This window comes from Scylla paramamosain, chromosome 1, assembly GCF_035594125.1.
Source record: "Scylla paramamosain isolate STU-SP2022 chromosome 1, ASM3559412v1, whole genome shotgun sequence".
Lineage (NCBI taxonomy): Eukaryota > Metazoa > Arthropoda > Malacostraca > Decapoda > Portunidae > Scylla > Scylla paramamosain.
The window spans coordinates 5,881,005-5,903,255 of record NC_087151.1 but is presented as its reverse complement, the minus strand read 5'-3'; the positions used below and the strand labels follow the sequence as shown (position 1 = coordinate 5,903,255).

The window sequence follows — 22,251 nt, the reverse complement described above, 5'->3', positions numbered from 1 at the left end:
TGACTTTACAGCAAATATTCAGTCTAAGCTTAAGGAGTTTGGGTTGACTGATTAATAATCAATATATTAATGTGTACTCATGGTTGTCAGAATACTGGGAAAGAAAAAGCTTGGGAAAGTTCATATTTGTAAAGCTTTCCTTAGTAATATCCAAGGAAAAAAAATCCCATGAAAATCAAAGCAGTATATTTTGTTTGAAATTGCTGTACAGTAGTCTTATTCACATACATATTTATTTATTCATTTGATTATTTATTCATTTATTTATTTTAAATGTCATTTCTTTTTATAGAGATTAATCTTCTGTACTGATGAGTTCCACTAACAGATCCTTTCTATCTCTTCTATTACTTCATTTAGTGTTTAGTTAAGTCAAAAGAAATGTAAAGATGAATAACTGAAATAATATCTTATGCTAAAAAAACAAAGAAATTAATCTTAAGGAGAGCTATTAGAGGGAGCTGCTTGGGACAGAACCTATAATAGAGGAATCATGTCATTGTTAACATAGTTCAATAAGCTCATTTAATTGTAACCATAGCTTTAATGAGGTCTAATTGATTGTCAGATGATGAGTAAAATTATGCATTTTTTTTGTACTTTGTAGCATCCATTTTATATTTTGTGAGTTATGTATGTATGTATTTCTTAAGAGTTTCTAAGTAGTTATCCCTTGCCAATGGTGTACAGTTGTCCAAAGAAGTGATGTCATATGCAACAAAATGTTTCTGATAAAAACACTCACTGATGATTAACCTCTACTATAGCATCCTCTATTTATTCTTGATCTTTGCAGTTCTTGATATAAAGCAGCTCATTGATCCATATATTAATCTTTATTTGATTTATGGATATGAAATTCACTTAAATTTATTTGATTTACATGTATGAAATTCACTGAAATTCATAACATCACACCTGGGACAACTGTACATACATGGCCTTCAAAATACCTCATTGCCTCACTGTTGCAGATTAAATCTGTTACCATCTTTACTTCAAAATCCCATGTATATAATTGTATTTGTCTGTAGTCACTAACAGACCCTCTCCTTGCTACAGACTAATGCTGCATCTCTAATTTACCACTATTTGCAGTGATGAACAATGGTGGAGGATTAATGTTCTATCATCATCAGAAGTCAAATAACCTTCCCCACTAATTTCCATTACCTTTAGCATTTTTCCTCAATCTTAAGTTCTTTAATCTGCTCAATTTTCATACTTAACCTGACCTTAAGTAGATTTTTAGCAGATTGGAGAATTTATGGTCAATGGAAAACCCTAAACACAAAGGAAGGCAGTGCAGTTACACTACTTCTGACAATGACTGTACATGCTTCACCAAAGGTTAGGTGAGGCAGTTCCAAGTATTCATTATGAGGTGATTTCCTGCTCAAGTCTTGCTGCCACCATAGAGGGAGACATTTACCCAGCTTTGTGTTGTTTTCATTCAGACATACATAGTCCATGAGTCTCATGCTGGCAATGTAGTGGTGTACGTAATTACTCACAAAACACAATAAGCAAAGCAAATATTTCCTCTACTTTTTTACCAGACCTATTGATTATTTATTTGTTGTGTATATTTCTTGTTTACTCATTATTTATTAATTGATTAATCAATTTATTTGTTTGTTTGTGCTTAGATATTTATTGTATTCCAACAATATACAAATCTTTTTAATCTGTATAAGCTTATTATTATTATTATAATGATCCAGCTTCAGGCTCTGTTAGATTTTGCTCTACAGCATAAGTGATTTTTACATGTAAATGTGGATGATGACCAAGGTTTAAAAAAAAAAAAAAAAAAAAAAAGTTTGCATAGACACTTCTTAACTCTTGATAAGGTAAAATGAATAGGGATGAAAGTAAATAGAAAATCTTGTGCAGCAAGACTGTGAGTGGGAAAGGCATGCATGTAAGATGTTTATAAGAGCAATAACTTTAGAAGTATCATGGAGGATAGGCAGAGTGTGAGAGATTAGAGAGGATTTGATGAGATGAAAAACTTTTTGTTTCATGAAGCTGTGAGAGTGGAACTGTCTCCTATTTCATATATTGGAACAGTATTCCATACAAGTGGATAAGGCCCCTGTATAAAGTTAGCACCTGGAGTAACAGAAAAAACTGGCAGAGATGTAACTGAATACCTAACGTTGTGGAAGCTGAAATCTTGAGGACTTTGTTTGGGCTTTCCCTTAATGGACCCATATTTTTGTTTATTCTATGACCTTCGCTTCATAAAATACAAAAATGAGGTTAAGATCAGAGGAGCTCAACAGAGATGAAAGTTACAGAATACCCAGGATTAAATATTAGGAAAATGTCAAGAATGTTGGGCATGTCTATAAGATGGATCCAAGATGGACAGTGTGCTGCACTAGTTGCTCCAGGTTGTGGAGAACTGCAAAGTTCACTATGTTGGTCAGTGAAGGGAAATAAAGCCAAAGCTGCCAATAAATTTTGAAGTCCCTAAGAATGAAGATTTCTGTAAAATTAAAGTAAGGCATGATGTGCTCCACTTAGTAGGTTAAATAATTGCAGAATTTTGTATTGTTAGAGAAGTTAAATGAAAGATACACAGCACAGGTAAATTTAATCTGAGAAAGACTCTAAAATTGAAGGTAGGAAATTTAGTCTCATTAAAAGTCTTTATTCAAAAATCCTCAAATAGCTTTACATTCTGTCACAGATTTTTATAGGAAATTCAGTCTTGAAAACAGTTTGATTGAATACAATAAGAACAAAACGAGAGAGAGAGAGAGAGAGAGAGAGAGAGAGAGAGAGAGAGAGAGAGAGAGAGAGAGAGAGAGAGAGAGAGAGAGAGAGAGAGAGAGAGAGAGAGAGAGAGAATTTTTATCAGATGTGTAAAAATATTCAACTAGGTTCAGATATATGAAGGTAGTAAAACAAAGGATACATCATGAAGATCTATTGCAGCACAACAAAGCTTTAAATTGTTATATGAATAGACATTTTTTTCTTTGCTTATGCATAATATATATATGTAAAATCAATTTATGTATGAATAGAATTTGCACTGCCTGTATTTAATGAAAGTATGGTGCCCTAAAAAGAACCATCATTCACCATCATATGGAAAATATCACAGCCATTCTTCTTCTCCCTGAGATGTAAAAAAGAAGAGAAAAAAATTCCTATCATGTGATTTAAACAGGCTGGGAGGGTCCTGAACACTGAAACTTATAAAAATCATAGTTACCAAGTGAAGCTTCACTAGGTGTATTCACAGAGGTGACCACAGCCAGCTGGACATGCCCGGTTGCTGGCCATCCAATCCTTGATGTGATGGAGGTGGCCACCATGAGAGCAGCCTTGACACCACACAAACAGTCCACGCACCAGACCGTGGCACAGGGCACAGCGGGCTGATACACATCCACACTAGGGGAATGAGGTGTAATGTTGACATACTTCCTGAGATTAAATATAAGTAATATTTTAAGAACCAAAGACTGATTATCACAAGCATCATGAGAAACATACTGCAGCCTTTATTCCTTTACCAGGGCAATGAATGTACTTGTAAAGATCTGACTCTTTAAGGAAGATGAAAAGGTAAATTGCCTCTCACTGACAACTTTTCATTATTATACAAACCTTACGGCACAACAAGCTGTTCTTGCCTAAACTGTAGTTGCAGCGGCCACACTGCAGTGTGACTACAGTAGACTGTTGGTTGAGTTGCTGCACTGATGGCAGCCCAGCTGAAATGAAAGTAGTAAACTCTTCAAAATTCTTTTAAAAATATCATATCTGCATTACATTTCAATGCAAGAATATTTTATAGATGATTTAACCTTTATTCATGATTTATTGTACCTCTGATTATAGCTGTTAATAAATTTATTCATTTATTTTACAGTTCTCAGAAAGGAAGGATCACCAGAACAACAAATAAAGGCAGCAAGTGTCCATCATTTCAGGATAATGAAGAGCAGAGAAAAGTATGTGTAAGTTACATGATTATGTCCAAGGGCATTTCACTCTATTGAAAAAAAACCAGGGTAACGCATAGTTTCTACGTGATAATTTCTCCTCTCTTCATCTGTTTGTTGCTTTGTTATAAACACTTTTTTCAGGATAAATCTAGGGTTAGACTTATAAATATCCAGTGATCAGACAATGCCTGTAACAATAATGTTTTCATTTGTCTATATAGATTTCATCCCATCACTTCCCTTTACAATGTTTTTTTATCTTGCTCTTTTGTTTTTTTTCTTTGCTGTAATACAAGGAGTAAATATTCAAGTATGGGTACAGATGCTCCCCCCCCTGGCTTACAAACAAGTTAGCTTCCAGACAGCCGTTCCAGACAGTCCTTATTTTGTAAAATATTTTGAGTGTATATGTTTAGGTAATAATCAAGTTGTGTTGAAACAATACTGTACAATGCAGCACACAGTGACAAAGGGATTATACATATGTCATAATAAAGTAAAACAAATTAAATGAATGAAGTTTACAAATACAGTATTGTATTTCCTGCCATATAAGATGCACTTTTCCACCTACACACACACACACACAATATATATATATATATATATATATATATATATATATATATATATATATATATATATATATATATATATATATATATATATATATATATATATATATATATAAATGAATGGATGAAAAATAGCTACAAAATGTATTAGTGCAGGGTCAGAGAGGCTGGATACAGGATAATTTGAGGAAATGGAGATGCTTGAATGATATACAAAACTACAGGTTTCAATATAGATATCTAAATTAGACAAGAAAAGGCAATAAAAGGCAAGTAGTATACAGCAATTGAAAAAAAAAAAAAAGGACATGCAGATATAGGAGTGTAGCACACAGCTCTGTATGCTTTAATTAGGTAAAAAATATACACACACACACACACACACACACACACAGTCCTACCAGCCAGCTGAATAACTTGATTGGCAACATTCCACAGCTGGAATCGCTGCAACAGATCGATGTAGGAGAGGAACCAGTGTTCCACCTGGTCAGCATCAAGAAGTCCCTGCAGGGAGAATGGAAGTACAAGACACCATGGTATAAGACAGTACATAACCTTACACTAAAATTACTTTAACCAGGGCAACATACCTTGAAAAGATAGCCAAGGAAAGGTGTCTATATACATACATTGACAATCATATTCACAAAAATTATCACATCTTAGCTTTTACATCTCTATGGAAGAAAGGAGAAAGGACTGATCATCATCATCTACAATGTGTGAGGGTCAATTACATATACTTGACAGTCAGCAAACAATGGTTTCAATCTCTTAGATTTACATAATTTGTTGCTCCTTTCTTTGAATGTACATTCATACATCATACACAGCATTCTGCCAAATTGTCTGTTTCACTTTGTTCAAGCAAACTTTTCACTGTATAAACACTGCCTATGTCTACCATGCTTCTCTTTTTTCTTCCATTTTTTTTTTTTTTTCCAAACTTAAGGATACAGACATCAAGGGTTTTTCTTTTCCTTTGCAAGCATCATGCTTAACTACTTTACAGCAACGGATTCTAATGCCCTTGCAGGTCACAGTTTACTATGCATATATTATGAATGTTGATCATGGTTTGCATAGCTATGAAATTCTAAATATAAACACTGAATGTACAGGATTAAGATGTTAACAAGTGAATAGCTTGGTTGCTGGTTGTAGTCCACTGTATTTTTTGACAATATATTTCTGCACAATGCTGCAGCATGCATGCACACTGACACACACACACACACACACACACACACCTTGAGCCTGTCTCCAAGAACAATAATACAGGTGACAGCCATCTGCACATCTCCTTGACTGGCATAATGATACAGCATCTCCACCACCAGCTGGCCACAGTCCCAAGCCGGCATCTTCACTCCCCGCACCACATTCAACAGGGATGGAGCTTCTACCACATAACCTGACACTCCACCACCTCTCCCACTTTCTCCTCCACCTACAAGTAAAGGAAGATAAGGTATGTATATGTACGTATTTATATATACACATATCTAAAAACACAAGAATACATCAGTAAGGATTCTAGAAATTAATTGAATGTGTTATCTCTCTATAACTGAGGTATACTGTAATCATCACATATATCCATTTTTCACTATCTGATTTCAACAAAATTTGTGGTAAAAAAAAAAAAATTCCAAATACCTGTCATCCTGTTATCCTAATTCTACTGCTCTTTTTCAACATAACTAATACTGGTGTGATAGGTGCCACATGTAGACAATTCTAGTAACTTAACCTCCCTAGTAGTCATTCAAATGCAGGTAATTTTTGGCTTGGTTCTTCAGCTAAACTAAGCAGCAGATTTTTGTAGGCTTGTAGGCTCTCAATAGGAACATGCACCTTCTAACATTTGATACTCAACCTCTTTCTTTTGCCTAACTCACTTTCAAGATTTTCCTGTCACACCCAATTTGCTTTACACTGAAATTTGCTCTCCATCAGGTAGTGATCACAACTTTTCTCTCAACACTTCTGAGCTTTCCATCCACTTGTCTTGCCTTAGTATAGTGAAGAATATCTTTTTAAAAGCCATGTTCTTTCAATGATCAGCTCTCCATAAATGCATAAACCTTTCTCCATTTTCATATTTTCATTCCTCTATGGCCATTACTGCCAATGTAGAAGGTGATACATACCACTGTCCTGCATCTCCCCAGACAAACACTTGGAAGAGAACTCCTGAGGTGGCATAGCTGAACGAGTAAGGATGTCATGGCGTGGCTCAAAGGCCTCATTGGGCAGAGTCCAGTCCTGGCTGGTGTCTGTGTTATTGAGATGCTCATAATCAAAAGGGATCTGGCTGATTTCACCATCCCCAAAGAAGAAGTCCTGGTTGATGGTGAGACCACTGGAGAAAATAACAACAGTTGAAAAAACTCGTCATAAGTACTAGGGATCAATAAAGAAAGGTTAATCACCAGAAATACAACTGAATCTAAATTTTTTTTATAAAAATTAGAGTCATGTGGTGGATGGGTTTTGCCTATTCATATAAAAAATGTGTTCTAAATTATTCATGTCCAAATAATTATGATCTAATACAGTATCAAGAGACAACTCATCCATAGACTAAATTTTGGTTTAGCATTGGTGTAAATGAGTACCATTTAATAGAGTGTGATAGGTGTAGTAGAAACATATTTTGCCATTAGTGTGCATTTTTTTGGTCAAACTTTACAATGTTCCATTAATGCAGTGATGGGACGTAGGCTAAGACCTACAGAAAAGTAGATCACCTTTGTCTATACACAATATAAGGATACTGATAGTGTACTACAAATTCTAAAGAGGCAAGGAGTATTTTAATGAAGCAGTGTTATCTAATGTGGTTATAATATGACACATTCATAAAAGCCTAGCAGATGGTCATGAAAGCCTAATCAACTATCAATTTGAAGATAATTACTTTGCAGTTCTTGTTTTTATTTATTTCTTTTTTATTTTCCATCTTTTCAGGTGAAGCAGAGTTGATTTGGCACTGGAGCAAATCTTGGGTATAAAAAGACTGGCACAGTCTGGGTTAAAGAAAGCACAGCACAAACCTGTCATGAATTTGCATAATACATGTAGATACATACATCTAGTAACATACACTTCCAAAGTGAGTTCTTACCTGGCAATGTTGGTCAGCTTCATGTCATGGTTATCTGTGTCATCTGTCTCTGTGTCACCTTCTTCAGCACTGAAGCCTCCACCCCCTGAAGTGTCACCACCACCATCACCACCAGAGAAGTGGCGTGCAGTCCTGCAGGTGATGCATTTACATTCAACAAGGGCAAAGTAATGCTGCTTTGGCTACATTTAACAACTTAGATATGACCATATACTATTTTGGGTCCTGTAAATTCTAACTATATGCCTGGATTTCTTTAACTAACCTTATAGAATGTTTATGTTTTGAAATGTAACTTTATAACTATTTTAAACATTAAACCATGGTTCCATCATGCACTACAAATACAATAACAACAGATGCAGCATCAGGACTTGGACAGTGTTTGTGTTTGACAGTAAAGTCCATTACTTGACATTATAATCTCCTGATAACACTAAATCTAGTTTGATCTTAACTTTCCACAGCAATTCTTCATCAATTATGAAAAGTATTAAATTAATTGATCAGATATAATCTATACTGATAATAAGGCAAGCCTACAATACTATCTAGGTAAACTAGCAAAATGAACTTATTGCACCTGCAGGATAAGATATATCTGCATTCACATGCTATTTAACCCAATGTCAATGATGACTCATGAGGAGTCCTAAAAAAAAAAAAAAAAAAAAAAAAACTCAATATAGCTTGAGGGTTAAATTCAAACCCGACAGCTCTACGTAATCCCACTGTGATTCAACAGCTCCATTAGTTAATTTTTTAAATGAGCAGGAAGCAAAACATGGTGAAAATAGACAGCTCTATAAATAACTTTACTATCAGTACCACCTTGAGATGAACTGGTTCCCCTTCCCTTGCTGTGTCCCACCTGGTTTCTGTGTCAGGATTGGTGTCTGGGGGCAGAGAAGGGTCATCCCTGGTGGTGGTGGGATGGTCACTTCCCCCACTGGCACCCACATAGAGCATCTGCATCATTTGCCAAGTCAGAGCCACCTGCAACATGACAATGGAATTTTACCTTTGGATTCCTTGTTTAATATTCAGTTTAATTAACTCTTTCTGTAAGTTTTGGTTATCAAGGACTTATTATTATCTCTTGTCAGAGGTAATCCTGAAACTGAAAAATAACCACTTCTTCAACACTGGCTGTGATGTAATATATTCCCATTTCTTAGTGTTGGGTGATACTTAAATGCATTCCGTATACTTGAAAAGGATATGAACCACCATTATTTCAAAGTGATAGGAAATAAAAATATGGGAAAATGCTTTCACCGTATGTTAAGAAACACTTATTCTGTAATTAATTTTTGGTTAATGAGAAAATCCCATATTTATCTACAGTAGTTTAAAAATGCCTAACGACCAAAATTCTACACATTAATCATATTTACTTATTTACTCATCTCTTTCTCTCTCTCTCTCTCTCTCTCTCTCTCTCTCTCTCTCTCTCTCTCTCTCTCTCATCCTTCACTCAAGCCCACCTGGTGCCTGCTGAGCTGCTTGGCCACACCTGCATTGTGTTCACAGATTTCAGCAAGGGAGCGGCCAGTCAGAAGGTACTGATGTGCAGACTGGACTATGTAATGGGAGGAGATTGGCCCATCATCAGCAGGACTCATCAGCTGCAGTGAGGACAATACCTGTCCACTGTGCTCAGCATGGGAAACGGTTCTCCTGAAAGGGCAATGTATCACTGTACTCCCCTGTAACATAGCATCGCATGGTCCTGCTGCCTGGTGTTTATTAGCCCTATTAAATTATCTAAGTCTGATCCTGAAAGGGAAGAAAGTCACATTAGTATTGTTATAGGGGAGTTCTGATTTATGAGATATATGTTAAAAAAAAAAAAATTTTCAGGAAATCAGGAACAAGATTATATTTTATTTATTCCCATTTAATGTATTTTCACTATTCTTATAGATAATTTTGTGATTATTTGAGTTCTAAATGTAGCTGAATGTAAACTGAATGTTCATAAAGTGATATTAGTTGTACAGTACTACATACCATACCTATTACAATAATTTTCATCACTATCTTTACCATTTGAGTGAGTCTTCTCTATATGATACAAAGACCAGCTATGATTAGATGAATTTATTTCCAGGCATGACTACACCAATAATATCCAGAAATTACAAAGCATAATATGCCATCATTATTGAATTTATCATTCTCTTCTCTACTTTCCTAACAAATATATCTATGTTACTTAACCTGGTCTCCTTAGTCACCTGAAAACTGGCATCAGCTTGGCCAGGCTGCCCACTGGTTCTGACTCATCCTTGTTGCGAGCAGCATTTGAAATATTGCCAAAGACACTGATGTCAAGGGCACTTGGGTTGACCTCCTCCATGGGACGAGAAGCATCTTGGAAGGCATGGTGGATCAGTGTGCAGTCCTAGGGAGATGAATCATTATTGTAATTATAATTAAAAGTACTGGAAGAGTATAAAGTTTATGAAAATGGATAGATGGTAGGAGGATGAATGTACAGTTTTGAATAGTAATTGACATTTAACCTAAACAACCTAGAACCCAAATAATAAGAAATGTCATTGTGAAACCCACCACACACTTTGGCCATTTAATCTTGCTCAGTCAGTCCTCACAGGGAAACACAAAGACAATCATATGGAATATGGAATAGTTACCATACTGTCTTCCACAATGAAAACTAAAGATCACCTAATTAAGCCACTACTGCTACATGCAACCACAACAGAGCAGAGTTGCTTAGTGGCTAGAGATGCCTACAGTCATAGTTTCAACAAGATGGATGGATGGTCATGGATGGTTAAATGTGTGGATGGCACTTTTCTTTGTGATGATGAGATTAAGAGTGCATTCTGGCACACACCTGACTGTTTCAGCATGTTTGCTGGTAACACACCACTTTCAGTTCAGAACAGGATCTCCCACAACCTTTAGTCAACTATGCTATGTGCTGACATGTTGCATGACTGAAGTTGTACTCTCTTTCCACAGTATGGTACCCTTTGAGAACTTGCAAAAGGTGGCTGTCTCCATGCTGGTGTCCAAGAAGTAACATGCCTGACTCTCCTCAAATCTTGCTGTAATAATTATTATTGTATTTATCAGCTCATGGTTGAAAAAATAGCCTTATCTTAGCATGACTTGCTGCTACAGTTACCTTGCCCACAGAGAGTAGTCTATTGGCCTCTGAACGCCAGCAGATGCCTGTGGTAAGGTTTTTGTGCTCATTGAAAGCAGCCAGTGGGATGTAAGGACGACGGATGTCCCACACATTGATGCTGCAGTCCCACAACAAGGCTGAGCTGGGGTGGGGCATAAAGGAATTAGTACCAGAAGGCTATAGCTCTTGAATTTGAGAACTAAATACAATCTATTTTCATTAAGCACATTCTCTCTCTCTAAAAACCTTCTCTAAATAAAAAGGGTAACTTCTATTCTCATGGAAGCATAGCAGCAGAAATATGAGAAAACTATTATTGATGAAACTGGATGAAAGACTACTCTCTGATATAGCTAGTAACTTATTTTCACACATAGGCTCTCATCTATTTTGTATTGAATAGTGTTGGATTTATCTTCAACTTAATCTCATTGTTATGAAAATATGAGACAAAAGACAGGCAGACAGATCTAGTGCTCTTAGTATATAAAGATGAGCACATATTTCATAGTGTAAATATTATATTGTGGATACTATCCATATACCAGTCTGACATTCCCTTAAAAGGGTAGCCAAAACAAAATGATCACACACACAAAAATACATAAAGTCACACAATACACACACACACACACACACACACACACACACACACACACACACACACACACACACACACACACACACACACACACACACACACACACACACACATTCCCAAAGACTAAATCATATCACATCTTTTTAACAAAAGTTCTTTCCTTTTCCTCTTACAATTATTACAATCAACATATTCTTCTGTTTCTTTTTCTCTTCTACTAACCTTGCAATATGGTATCTGGTGTTTGGCCTCCACTTGACACGACCCACTGAAGCAATGGTCTGGATGGTGTTGCAGACAGTTGGATTCTCATTCAGATCCCATACCTGTCATAGAAAAAGATCAAGGATGTTATAGAAATACTTATGGAATGATCATAAGTAGAAAAGGAAATTATAAAAGACCTAAAATATTTCAAAAATTGTTAGTTGTCTGTAATTTTTTCTTAATCTGGTTACTTGCACTGACAGCATTGTATAGAGTTAAAAAAAAAACATGATCACAGAAGAACCCAAAATAATGGAGATGCTGTGTCTGACAAGCATGACTGGAGTAACATGTAAAGATTGATGGAGGAATGAAGTAAGGTGAAGGCTAATTAGAGCAGGAAATAGTATATGGTGTAGAGGGAAAGAAAGAGGAACATATATTTAAAAAGATAAATGAATCAAATGTGAGAGGTGTTGGGCTAAGGGAAAGATCTCAGATGACATGGATGGACATTATAAAGAGCATCAGATGAAAAATTAATGACGGTGGGGAAGAGTGGTTATGCACCATGGGACTGAATGGAGAGCAGTTGTGAGGTATGAATAGGACAATCTAAAGGCTTTCTCTACATAAGGTTTGCCCGCATCTGGTCTGATCACCTGATCAGATCAGAAATGGAAAAGTGGATCTCACAGTATAGGATTCCAAACAAAATTATTCAGTCAATATTTTCTTCATTCCTACCTTAATAGTTTTGTCCCGTCCAGCCGTAGCAATCCAGGTTTTGACTTCTGGGTGCCAGTCCAGGGCAAAAATGGGTCCACCATGAGCAGTGAACTGTTTCTCCACACGGTCTGGACGGCGCATGTCCCACAACTGCACATTGCCACTCTCAGAGACGGCACAAAAGTGAATGCTGTGGTGTGGGTTGAACTGCAAGTCCCTCACACTCTCTGCATTACTGTAAATTGGAAAGGGAAAGAAAAGTGAGAAGCTGAGAATTATAATTTCATGAGATAAATTAAAAATAATGGAGACAGTATAAATATGAAAATTAAAAAAAACCCATGAGCCCCAATTCTTTATTTATGGTCATTTTATATGCTGGTGTTGAATGCTTTGAGGTGTAATGGCCTTGAGAAAGACTTTATTAATTTCACTGGAAGGCCAGTTCCATAGTTCCACAAGCCTCTGTTGAATATTTGATTCTGTTGAAAAATACATCATTAAAGTGGACCATCTAATACAGCAAGGTCTGCATAGAACTAAACCTTCTCCCTTGAAAATTTGGTGTTGTCATCTAATCAGTAACCTTGTAGTAGTAAAAGATACAGAGAGTACTTTACTGATTTATTTTGTTGAATTTATGATATAACTGGATATTTTTGCTTGTAAATGCATTTATATGGTGCAATATATGCACTCTTCTTTCTTATTTCAATTACATTCAGGTACATTACTTTTATACATTTGGCTGTAAACTGCCACAATTGTTGGAGTGCATTTCTAATTTTCTAAAATGTTCTTTAACTTGCAGTGTGTAATTGTATTTTTTTTTCTTGTTTCATATTTCCTCTTTGTTCTCTTTATTATTCCACTAACTCCCTGAAGTCCTCTATTCTTTTGTGTGTGTGTGTGTGTGTGTGTGTGTGTGTGTGTGTGTGTGTGTGTGTGTGTGTGTGTGTGTGTGTGTGTGTGTGTGTGTGTGTGTGTGTGTGTGTGTGTATTTACCTATTTTTACTTTTACAGGATTGAGTCAAGGTCGTGTGTGTGTGTGTGTGTGTGTGCAGGCGCACATGCATCTTTCACCTGGTGTAGGTCTGGGTGGCCTCCCTCCGTCGGAGGTCAAACAGCTTCATGAATCCATCAAGGGAGCCAGATATGAGAAGGTGAGCTTCAGAGGGATGAAAGCTAACCTGGGGAGATAGAAGAGGATCAGTTAAGTAACAATAATTGACAGTCCCTTTAATATTACACTTAAATATTAATGGAGGTATATGATAATGTTTGTTACTTCCAAAAAGACTAGTCTACATATGCAAGTGTTTCTGTTGTTGTGTCACTTACATGATGCTTCCTTAACCATTCATTTCAAGTAAAATTGCACAACATACAAGTGGCAGCTGAAGAGAAAGTAAAAATACTTAATAACCATATGCCCCCTGAATTTTCAGTTTTTGCATTGTAGAAATTTATAGTTTAAAATTCAAGTGTAGCATAAGCCTTACATAGACAATCTTCATATAGCAAGGGCCTACTGTACTGTTGGATGCATGTTTACAAGTGGTAGGAAATGAGGCAATAGAAAGTGCAGGCACTGATGTTACATAGCACTTTATCAATGTATACATATTCTGTTGCAGTGCATATTTCATTCTCTGTATACTGAGGGCATGTGATAATGAGCACACAAAAATAATTGCAATTTGGTTCATATGATAATTTTTCTTATAAATTGCATATTTTGTTTTTCTTACATTTTGCTGTCATGGGGAAGGGGTAAGGGAAGGAAATTCCATCTTGTAAATGCAGTTTTGTGATGAAGATTTGGTTGCGAAAGCTTCAAAAGTGAAAGTTGCAGTTCATGTAAGTTTAAACCTAATTCCTTTATAATGAATAACTGTCTTTATCAGATGTCCCTCTTCCTTTGTTTTACTGAGAATCAACTGCATTGCACTCCTGCAAGCTGCTCTAAACAATTAGGAATATCATGAAATACCTTCCCTATCAGTCCATGGATTCAAGGATCAACTGCATTGTAAAAGAAAAAAAACTTGTATGTACTGTATTAAACTGGTGGCCTCCTCATAAGAACATTCCTTAGGGAATTTCCACACAACAGCCTATAATTAGTGAGGCATTTCTGTACATATTTAGAAAAAACATTAAAACAAAGAAACTTAAAAAAAAAATGGAATCCTGAAACCAATTAATTCATAGCAGGCCACTAGTGCACACTCATCTTACCTTCTGCACTGTGCGGCTGTGGTCATTGAATACACAGTCCAACTTGGAGCGTGAGGCTTTGTTGAGGTTCCAGGTGACTACTGCACCATTGGTGGAAGCTGTTGCCAACACTGCATCTGTTAGGGAATTACACTATACATCAGAGATTGGAGAGGAATTTAAATGCTTTTTTTTTTTTTACATTTTTTCAGCCCTTTGCTGGCCTTCTTCATAAAAAAAAGAAAAGGTTATTTTGTATCTGCATTTAATAGCTCTTTATATTAAAAGGTGCCAGACCTTCTCCATTTTGCCATGCTACTGAAATCTATCTTATTAGGATGTGATGGAGGTGTATAAGGGTAAAAGGGAAAGAAGAAACAGGAATGAGATCAAGATGTATGATGTCCCTGTGGTTGTTTAATGTTTTTTTATGAATGGCTGTATGAAGATGAAAGCTAAAGCAGGAAATGTTGGTGCATGGCTGAAATAGAACAAAGTGGGATAGTCTGTCTGGAGATGACACACTTACTAGCAGAGAGTGAATGCAAACTCCAGAGAGTGGTACATCATTTTCCTAGGTCATGTACAAGATGAAAACTGGAGATGAATGTTGAGAAAAATATGATGGTGCTTAAAAGGAGAGAAGTGGTGTGTGCTAACTATTGGCAAATATGAGAGAGAGAGAGAGAGAGAGAGAGAGAGAGAGAGAGAGAGAGAGAGAGAGAGAGAGAGAGAGAGAGAGAGAGAGAGAGAGAGAGAGAGAGAGAGAGAGAGAGAGAGAGAGAGAGAGAGAGAGAGAGAGAGAGAGAGAGAGAGAGAGAGAGTGTGTGTGTGTGTAAGTGTGTGTGTGTGTGTGTGTGTGTGTGTGTGTGTGTGTGTGTGTGTGTGTGTGTGTGTGTGTGTGTGTGTGTGTGTGTGTGTGTGTGTGTGTGTGTGTGTGTGTGTGTGTGTGTGTGTGTGTGTGTGTGTGTGTGTGTGTGTGTGTGTGTGTGTGTGTGTGTTGGGAGGGGGGGGGGAAGTGAACTAAAGTATCTAGGAACAGTGCTCAGTAAACATAGAGAGATCAACAGAGATAAGAGAGAAGGATGTACAGGTAGTTGTATCATAGAATCATTTCCAAGTCATGAGAGGGAGAAATTTGCCTTATGGATGTAAGGAGAGGTTTAAGGAACAGCATTCTCCTGCCAACATGGATTGGACACCTGGATGTGGACAGGGCACAACAATCAAGAGTGTGTGCTGAGGAAATGAGCTACCTGAGAGTGAGCATGCAGAGTGATAAGATGGAATGGTGACAGCAATGAGTGTGTATGGGAAGTGTGATATGAGCACCAGTGCAAGCAGTATAAATTGTGGAGTGGCAGAATGAATGAAAAGGAACACAAAGGAATAGTATGGTAATACTGAGAGAACAGAGAGTGAAAAGTTTGTAAAGAAAGTGAGTATGAGCAAAGTTGGAAGTGCTAACAGGAAAGGAAGTTGGAAGGATAGGGTAAAGGAGTACATGTATAAAAGAGGTACTATTATAGGGTAAGCACTTCAGAAGCAATAAGGAAATGCTTGGATAGGGAGAGGTAGAGGCTCTTCTGTTGTGGCCATCATCTTCAGGAACATTCCCAGAGGGAATGAGGTGTTAGAGAAATAGATAGATAGAAATGATACCTTAAAAACTCAACAAGAATTAGGGGGATTGGAAACATGACAAAAGCAGGGAACATTCAAGATTTGGATGGACAAGAACAGGTATGAAAACAGAACAATCCAAGCTTTAACCCAATCTTTCACACTAGTAATAGGTAAATACAACTGCGTAAATACCCTAACCACATCCAAAAAATACAGGGCCTCACCCTCCAAGGGGTTCCACACAACATCATTGCATGAAAAGTTGAGGTTGAGATGTTTTCCAGCCCTCAGATTGGCTCGTTCCACCAAACCATCTTCCTCCAAGGCAAAGATCTTGAAAACTGCAAAATAAACAGAGGCATATTTCACACACAAGGTCCTGGTTGTTTAAAGCCCTCTCAATGTTGATAAATGCCTTTATTTCCCTAAATAGGTATTCCCTAACAAAGAAATCTTTAATGTTATCAGTTTAACTTTCATGACAATAAAGATATTGGATGTGTGAGCAGGAAAGACTTTCTGGTGTGTGATAATGAAATATAAGAGAATAAAAGATCTAAAGAATCTGATTTTCTTGACAAACATTGATATGGAGGACACTAATGTTTATAAAAGTTAATTTACTTCCTTACTCAATTTACTTGGATAAAACAGTTACAAAGGCAGCACAAGTTAAGCTCAAATTTTGGATAAATAAATGCAGTACCCACCATGTCTGCCTGCAATGACCACCTGTGTGTCATAAGGATCCAAGGCAAGGGCATTGGCAGGCACGTCCTGAGTCACCTTAACTGTACGCATCTTGTGGTTCTTGGCTGTGCCAACCTGCAAAACAAGCAACAGTGTCTTACTACCCTTACCTTGTCCCTTTGTGAGAAGTGGAAGTTCTGTAAAACTAAGGCAGTGAATATTGAACAAACATGCAACATAGTCTGCAAAACAGAGTGAAAACAAGAAAGTGAAGTGGCTACATGAAATTCAACCAAGAATGATCTAGAGTTCCTTGAAACAAGATGTGGCCACAGTTTGTATTAAAAAAAAAAATTACACTCTGTTGTGTACAATATTACAGTGAAGTAAAATTAGGTAAATGTTTACTTTCTTGCCCGTCTCAAGCTAGGAGGCGAAAATATTTTTTCTGATAGAATTCAGTGTGGGGTTAATCTGGATACCACATCCATGTTACCTACAAGCACAAAGCTCACATGTCATGGAGAAGGATTTGGTGACCTTGCTGTAAATGTAAAAAAAAAAATTGGGGGGCACGTGTATAGTATGGCTGTAATAGCACTTGTGAATGTGGAGAAATTCGATATTTTCTAAGTCCAGCAAGCTCTGCACCAATCAAGAGTAAACATTAAAATGATTTTTTTTTTGTTTGTAACTGGGATTGGTGGGTAGCAGCATATTAGGATTTTATGGTATCTATACAGCTGATCCGTCCAATCATGCACTGCCACTCGTGAGGGATTCCTGAGGTCACCAATTATGACTTTCCATGGTCGATTCAGTTACACTTTTCATTTGTCTTAGAGACGTGTCAGGTGAATGTTCTGATAGAGGCTCACTGTCATTTGTTAACATGGCTACCCAGTGGTGGGAGGTGAAGCGAACAGTGCCAGTGTTCAGCAGGGAAAGAAGTCACTATGTGAGATATTTAGTAACAGCAATGGTTAAAATCTGATATACAGATATAAGGAAGAGATTCCATGTGTTTATTAAGGAAGCCGCCAAACTGTACCCACCTCTATCACCCTGAGAATCTCCGCACCACACCGATATGGCATAACAGTATAATTTTTGAGGTCCTTTTAGGTTAGGTTAAGCTAGGTTAGGTTAAATTAGGTTAGCTTATGCTAGGTCAGGTTAGATTAGGTTAGTTTAACATCCTAGTGTAGGGGGTGTCCAAGGGGACACGGCCCCACAGATTTTCGACCGCCCTTATCTCACTTATTTTTCACCCTCCCAAAAAAACTTCCGATTCCCCTCAGGCCCCAAAGCTTGTTTGAGGGGTTAGGAGGGTTAGGGTGGAATGGGGGGAGGGACAGACTTCTCAAGAAATACCTCGGTGTGATTTTAATTAATCTACTAACCGTTTCCGTAGGAAATCAGCCGTTTTGAATACTTAGTTCTGCTTACCTTCAACACACAGGTAAAATAATCAGAGATCGTACAAGTCCTGTTCAGATCAATTCAGAATATGCCATCAGAATTAGATTCAAAGCATCCAATAGTAAAGTGCTCTGCTTTTGAATCAAGTTTATATCGCTTCATAGGCCTGTCCTCTTCTGCTACTTTAATATATACAACACTTTTTCCACATAATTTGCTAGATAACATATTTTGTCCGGGCATATGTGGTCTTTTTGTCGGCATCGTATCAAAATTTGTAACGTTTACAACCCTTGCCGTTTCCTTTTCCCCGTTCCTTCCATGTAATTCGAATTGCCTGTTCTTCCCCTGCCAACTGCCAAGTGTCTTGTTCTTCCAGTTCCCTACTGGCTGGTCTTGATCTTGATCTTGATGGTACAGGTGGCACAGGATCACTCCTGAGCCAGGCCTTTAGATCGGCAACTCCTGTAGAAAGGGGGAAAAAAAAAAAGAGAAACGAACAGCATCCTCTATCCTAATTGTTCATACACCTGGCACGCCACATTCTCTCCAGAAACTCTTTCACCGCCTCAATCATCCTTTCATTCGCCTCTCTACACAGTCCCAGCAACAACACCATCCATTCCTTTCCTGTCTTCTCCACTCTTTCATTCCTATCATGCCCTAACTCAGTCAGTATCACTTGCATCATCTCATTCCTGTCTCTGGCATACTGCACACACTCCAGCACCACATGTTCCACCGTCTCATCCTCTCCCATGTCACACATCTGGCACACTTTGCTGCGGGACTCAGACCACCTGTAAAGGTGCATACACACTGCGCTGATGTTTCGTGTTAACACGCCATGTGACGTGTCAACACACAGCAACAGATTGCATCATATAACACAACGACGTTTTTATTTATCTGATGCATGTTACGTCAGAAAGATTTGATTTTTTGTGGAGTGAGCACGTTCTTTCTTTCTTATCCTCCAATTTTGTGTTGTAAAAATTGAAAATGAAAGAAAATATGTTAAATGAACTCGATGAAGAAGAGGAGCAGTTAGTAGCAATAGCTATAGCGCTTGCTACTTCTGGAGAAAAAACTCAAACAAATGTGATAAACGCCGAAAGGGATAGTTTGGGCGAGTTTCATCACCTATTTCCCCAGCTACTGTCACAGGAAGATCGTTTTGTTATGTACTTTAGGATGACAAAAGAAGAGTTCTACAACCTTTTAGACATAATAAAACCAGCAATTACAAAATCCAACACTCAACTAAAGAAATGTATAGCAGCAGAAGAGAGACTTGCTGTATGCTTGAGGTGAGTAAAACTTACACAATTATGTCTTAATATTATTTTCAGCTAATTAGGTACATGAAACACATATATATGTAAGTATTACATAGAAAAATATACTGCCTCCGTTCCTGTAGGACTTGTAGAGTCTTCCATTTCAGGAAAAGGGGTAGAAGGTGCTGTAGTCGAGGTAGAATAGCAATTGGGGTTTGATTCACCAAACGATGTAACGGAGGATGTGTTAGAGGGAGATGGAATTGGTACTACGGGTAGATGAAAGGGACCAGATGCAGTGTTTTGATAAAGGTTTTGCTGCTCCATCTCCCGAATCTGGGCCTTGAACACCATATTGCTTATTTCCATCTTTACTCTGGCTTGTTCAATGGCACTGAGTTTTTTAACCGAGCTGGCAATACTTAAAAAAAAACATTTCCGTTTCGTCTCTGTGGGTTTTGTGGCCTTCTGAAAGTTGAAGACTTTGGGCCCGCATACGGCTGTTATCCTTCATAATGTTTACTTTTTCACTCATGGATGAATCCAGTGCCTGCCTTTTCCTATACTTTGGTTTGGGAGTTGATTTACTTCCAGCAACTTGTTGGTCACCATTGCTTCCATCTGCAATTGTAGTTTCTTGGTTACCATTGTCATCGGCACCCTTCTCTGATGCTGCAGTTTTGTCTATTTGGCTTGTGTTTAAGTCCTCTTCAGTATTTTCATTGATGACCGCACTAGCCACATCACCATCACTTTGAGAAAGTGGTTCCACATTGCCATGAGTACTGAAACAATAAAAAAATAAAAAGACAATCAGTAAAAGTAAAAGGACAAATTGTTTTCAACTTTGGAGCTTTCCTCCAACCAGTGAAGCAAAGGACATTAAAAGAATTATTTAATTTAAATTGAGATTAATGTGTTTAAATGATTTATCATACATACCTCCGTGGTTCCAATGTTGGGATCAAAAACGACATTTGGTCTTCATATTTCCACTTAGGAGTATTCTTAGCTGCTTGACCAGATTTTGTGTTCCTTCTCTTTCTGGCATTTGTATAAGCAATCCGAAGTTTTGTCCAGGTGTCTTTGCATATGTCAGCTGCAAAATAACACTTATATATATTAAATATATACATATGTTATTACTATTCTAATTACTGTTATAATTAAGCAAGCTTATATATTTTATTTTATCTTTTTCAGGTATTTGGCAACAGGAAATTCATACAGATCACTTGAATTCGAATGGGCTTCAGTACGGTTGGACAAATAGTTGAATAATATAGAAACACATAACATAGAATAATATCGAAACACTATAAAATAATATCGAAACACTATAGAATAACTTCGAAACACTATTGAATAATATCAAAACACTATACAATAATATGCGCCTACACCTATCTGACGCAGATTTCCTTCTGACGAATATCTGGGAGTTTTGAATTTGATCTGATGCGTGTTGATGCATGTTATGTCGCGTAACACGTCAGCTGACGTGTTACGCGACATATCAGACCAGTGTGAACTTCATTATGAGAACGCCTGTTCCAGATTTTTTGCTAACACGTGTTAACACGTCATATGGCGTGCTAACACGAAACATCAGCGCAGTGTGTATGCACCTTAACTCCTTGCATTCACATCCATACACTGTGCCCTCGCTCGGAAGAGATCACCGCCCAGGCTTCCATCATACCACCTTTCATACCTCGGGGCCTCTTTCTCCTTGTACCATTCCAGGGTCTTCTTTCTTTCCATCTCATTCTTCCATTCATTCAGTCCCACACATTTCACTTCTTTGTCTATCTCATTCTTCCATTTTCTCACATCCCATTCGGCTCCCACTCTTCCTCCTCTTGTTACCACCCATTCACGCTCATTTTGATTCCTACCAGCCATTCTTATCGCCCACACAACTTGCAATCCATTCCTATCTGTCATTCTCATGCATCTCTTCCTCCATTTGCTTCCACTTTCATTCCACAGGTACACCTTCCTTGCTATTCTTGCATCATCCATTCTCTCAAGCCTAATCTTGTACCTAAGTGTGGCTTTTGTCAGTCTTTCTCTGAAGGTGCTCCATCCCATGTCACCTCTCAAGGCTTCAACTGCTGTGCACCTCGGTGCAATTATATGCAAGTGTGCAAAGGGAAAAAATAACTAGATCATAATTACAATATTACCCTGTACACCAGCAGACGTTCTGCAGTCACTCCAAGTACTTAATATTATTATTTTTTTTTATTTATGATAATTTGATAGCTGTTCAATACTATTTCACTAGTATATATACGTATGTAAATGCACATGAGCTTTGTATGCTTTTGGAAATTATGCTCTTGTGCGTGATATTCACAATGCAATATGAAATTTAATGTTATACTTATTTCCATCATGCAGCTTTACTATTTTACTTTATACAGGGTGTAACTCGAGTTCCTGCGGATACTGTCAGAGACGTAAAGTACAAGTTACTCTAAATGGAAAAGTGTTCTATGCACATGTGCATTTTGAGGCGTTGTTTAGCCGTGATATGAGAGTTGTCTGTCGACAGATACAATGACCGGGTGTTTAGGTATCCATGATGGGACGTATAGACCTGAATGTCCGTTGGTGAAATTGTGAATAATT

At 37.4% G+C, this 22,251-nt stretch overlaps 1 protein-coding gene across 5 annotated transcripts in view; it reads right to left on the bottom strand.

Moving 5' to 3' along the window:
- LOC135095940 (GATOR2 complex protein WDR24-like) overlaps positions 1–18,749 on the bottom strand; it is a 32,568-nt gene extending 13,819 nt beyond the window's left edge. Inside the window, exons 1-18 of one of the 5 annotated variants that reach the window (XM_063997291.1) lie at positions 18,362–18,749; positions 16,933–17,047; positions 16,447–16,563; positions 14,618–14,733; positions 13,460–13,566; positions 12,395–12,611; positions 11,663–11,766; positions 10,837–10,981; positions 9,917–10,083; positions 9,164–9,356; positions 8,548–8,672; positions 7,677–7,808; positions 6,700–6,911; positions 5,797–5,996; positions 4,945–5,050; positions 3,628–3,734; positions 3,230–3,411; positions 172–2,718 (exon numbers count right to left, since the gene is read on the bottom strand). In XM_063997291.1, coding sequence (XP_063853361.1) covers positions 3,244–3,411; positions 3,628–3,734; positions 4,945–5,050; positions 5,797–5,996; positions 6,700–6,911; positions 7,677–7,808; positions 8,548–8,672; positions 9,164–9,356; positions 9,917–10,083; positions 10,837–10,981; positions 11,663–11,766; positions 12,395–12,611; positions 13,460–13,566; positions 14,618–14,733; positions 16,447–16,563; positions 16,933–17,023 — 2,307 coding nt within the window. In that variant the 5' untranslated portion in view covers positions 17,024–17,047; positions 18,362–18,749 and the 3' untranslated portion in view covers positions 172–2,718; positions 3,230–3,243. The other 4 variants (XM_063997204.1, XM_063997126.1, XM_063997367.1 and 1 more) reach the window with 4 other exon arrangements.
- Positions 18,750–22,251: the final 3,502 nt, after the last annotated feature.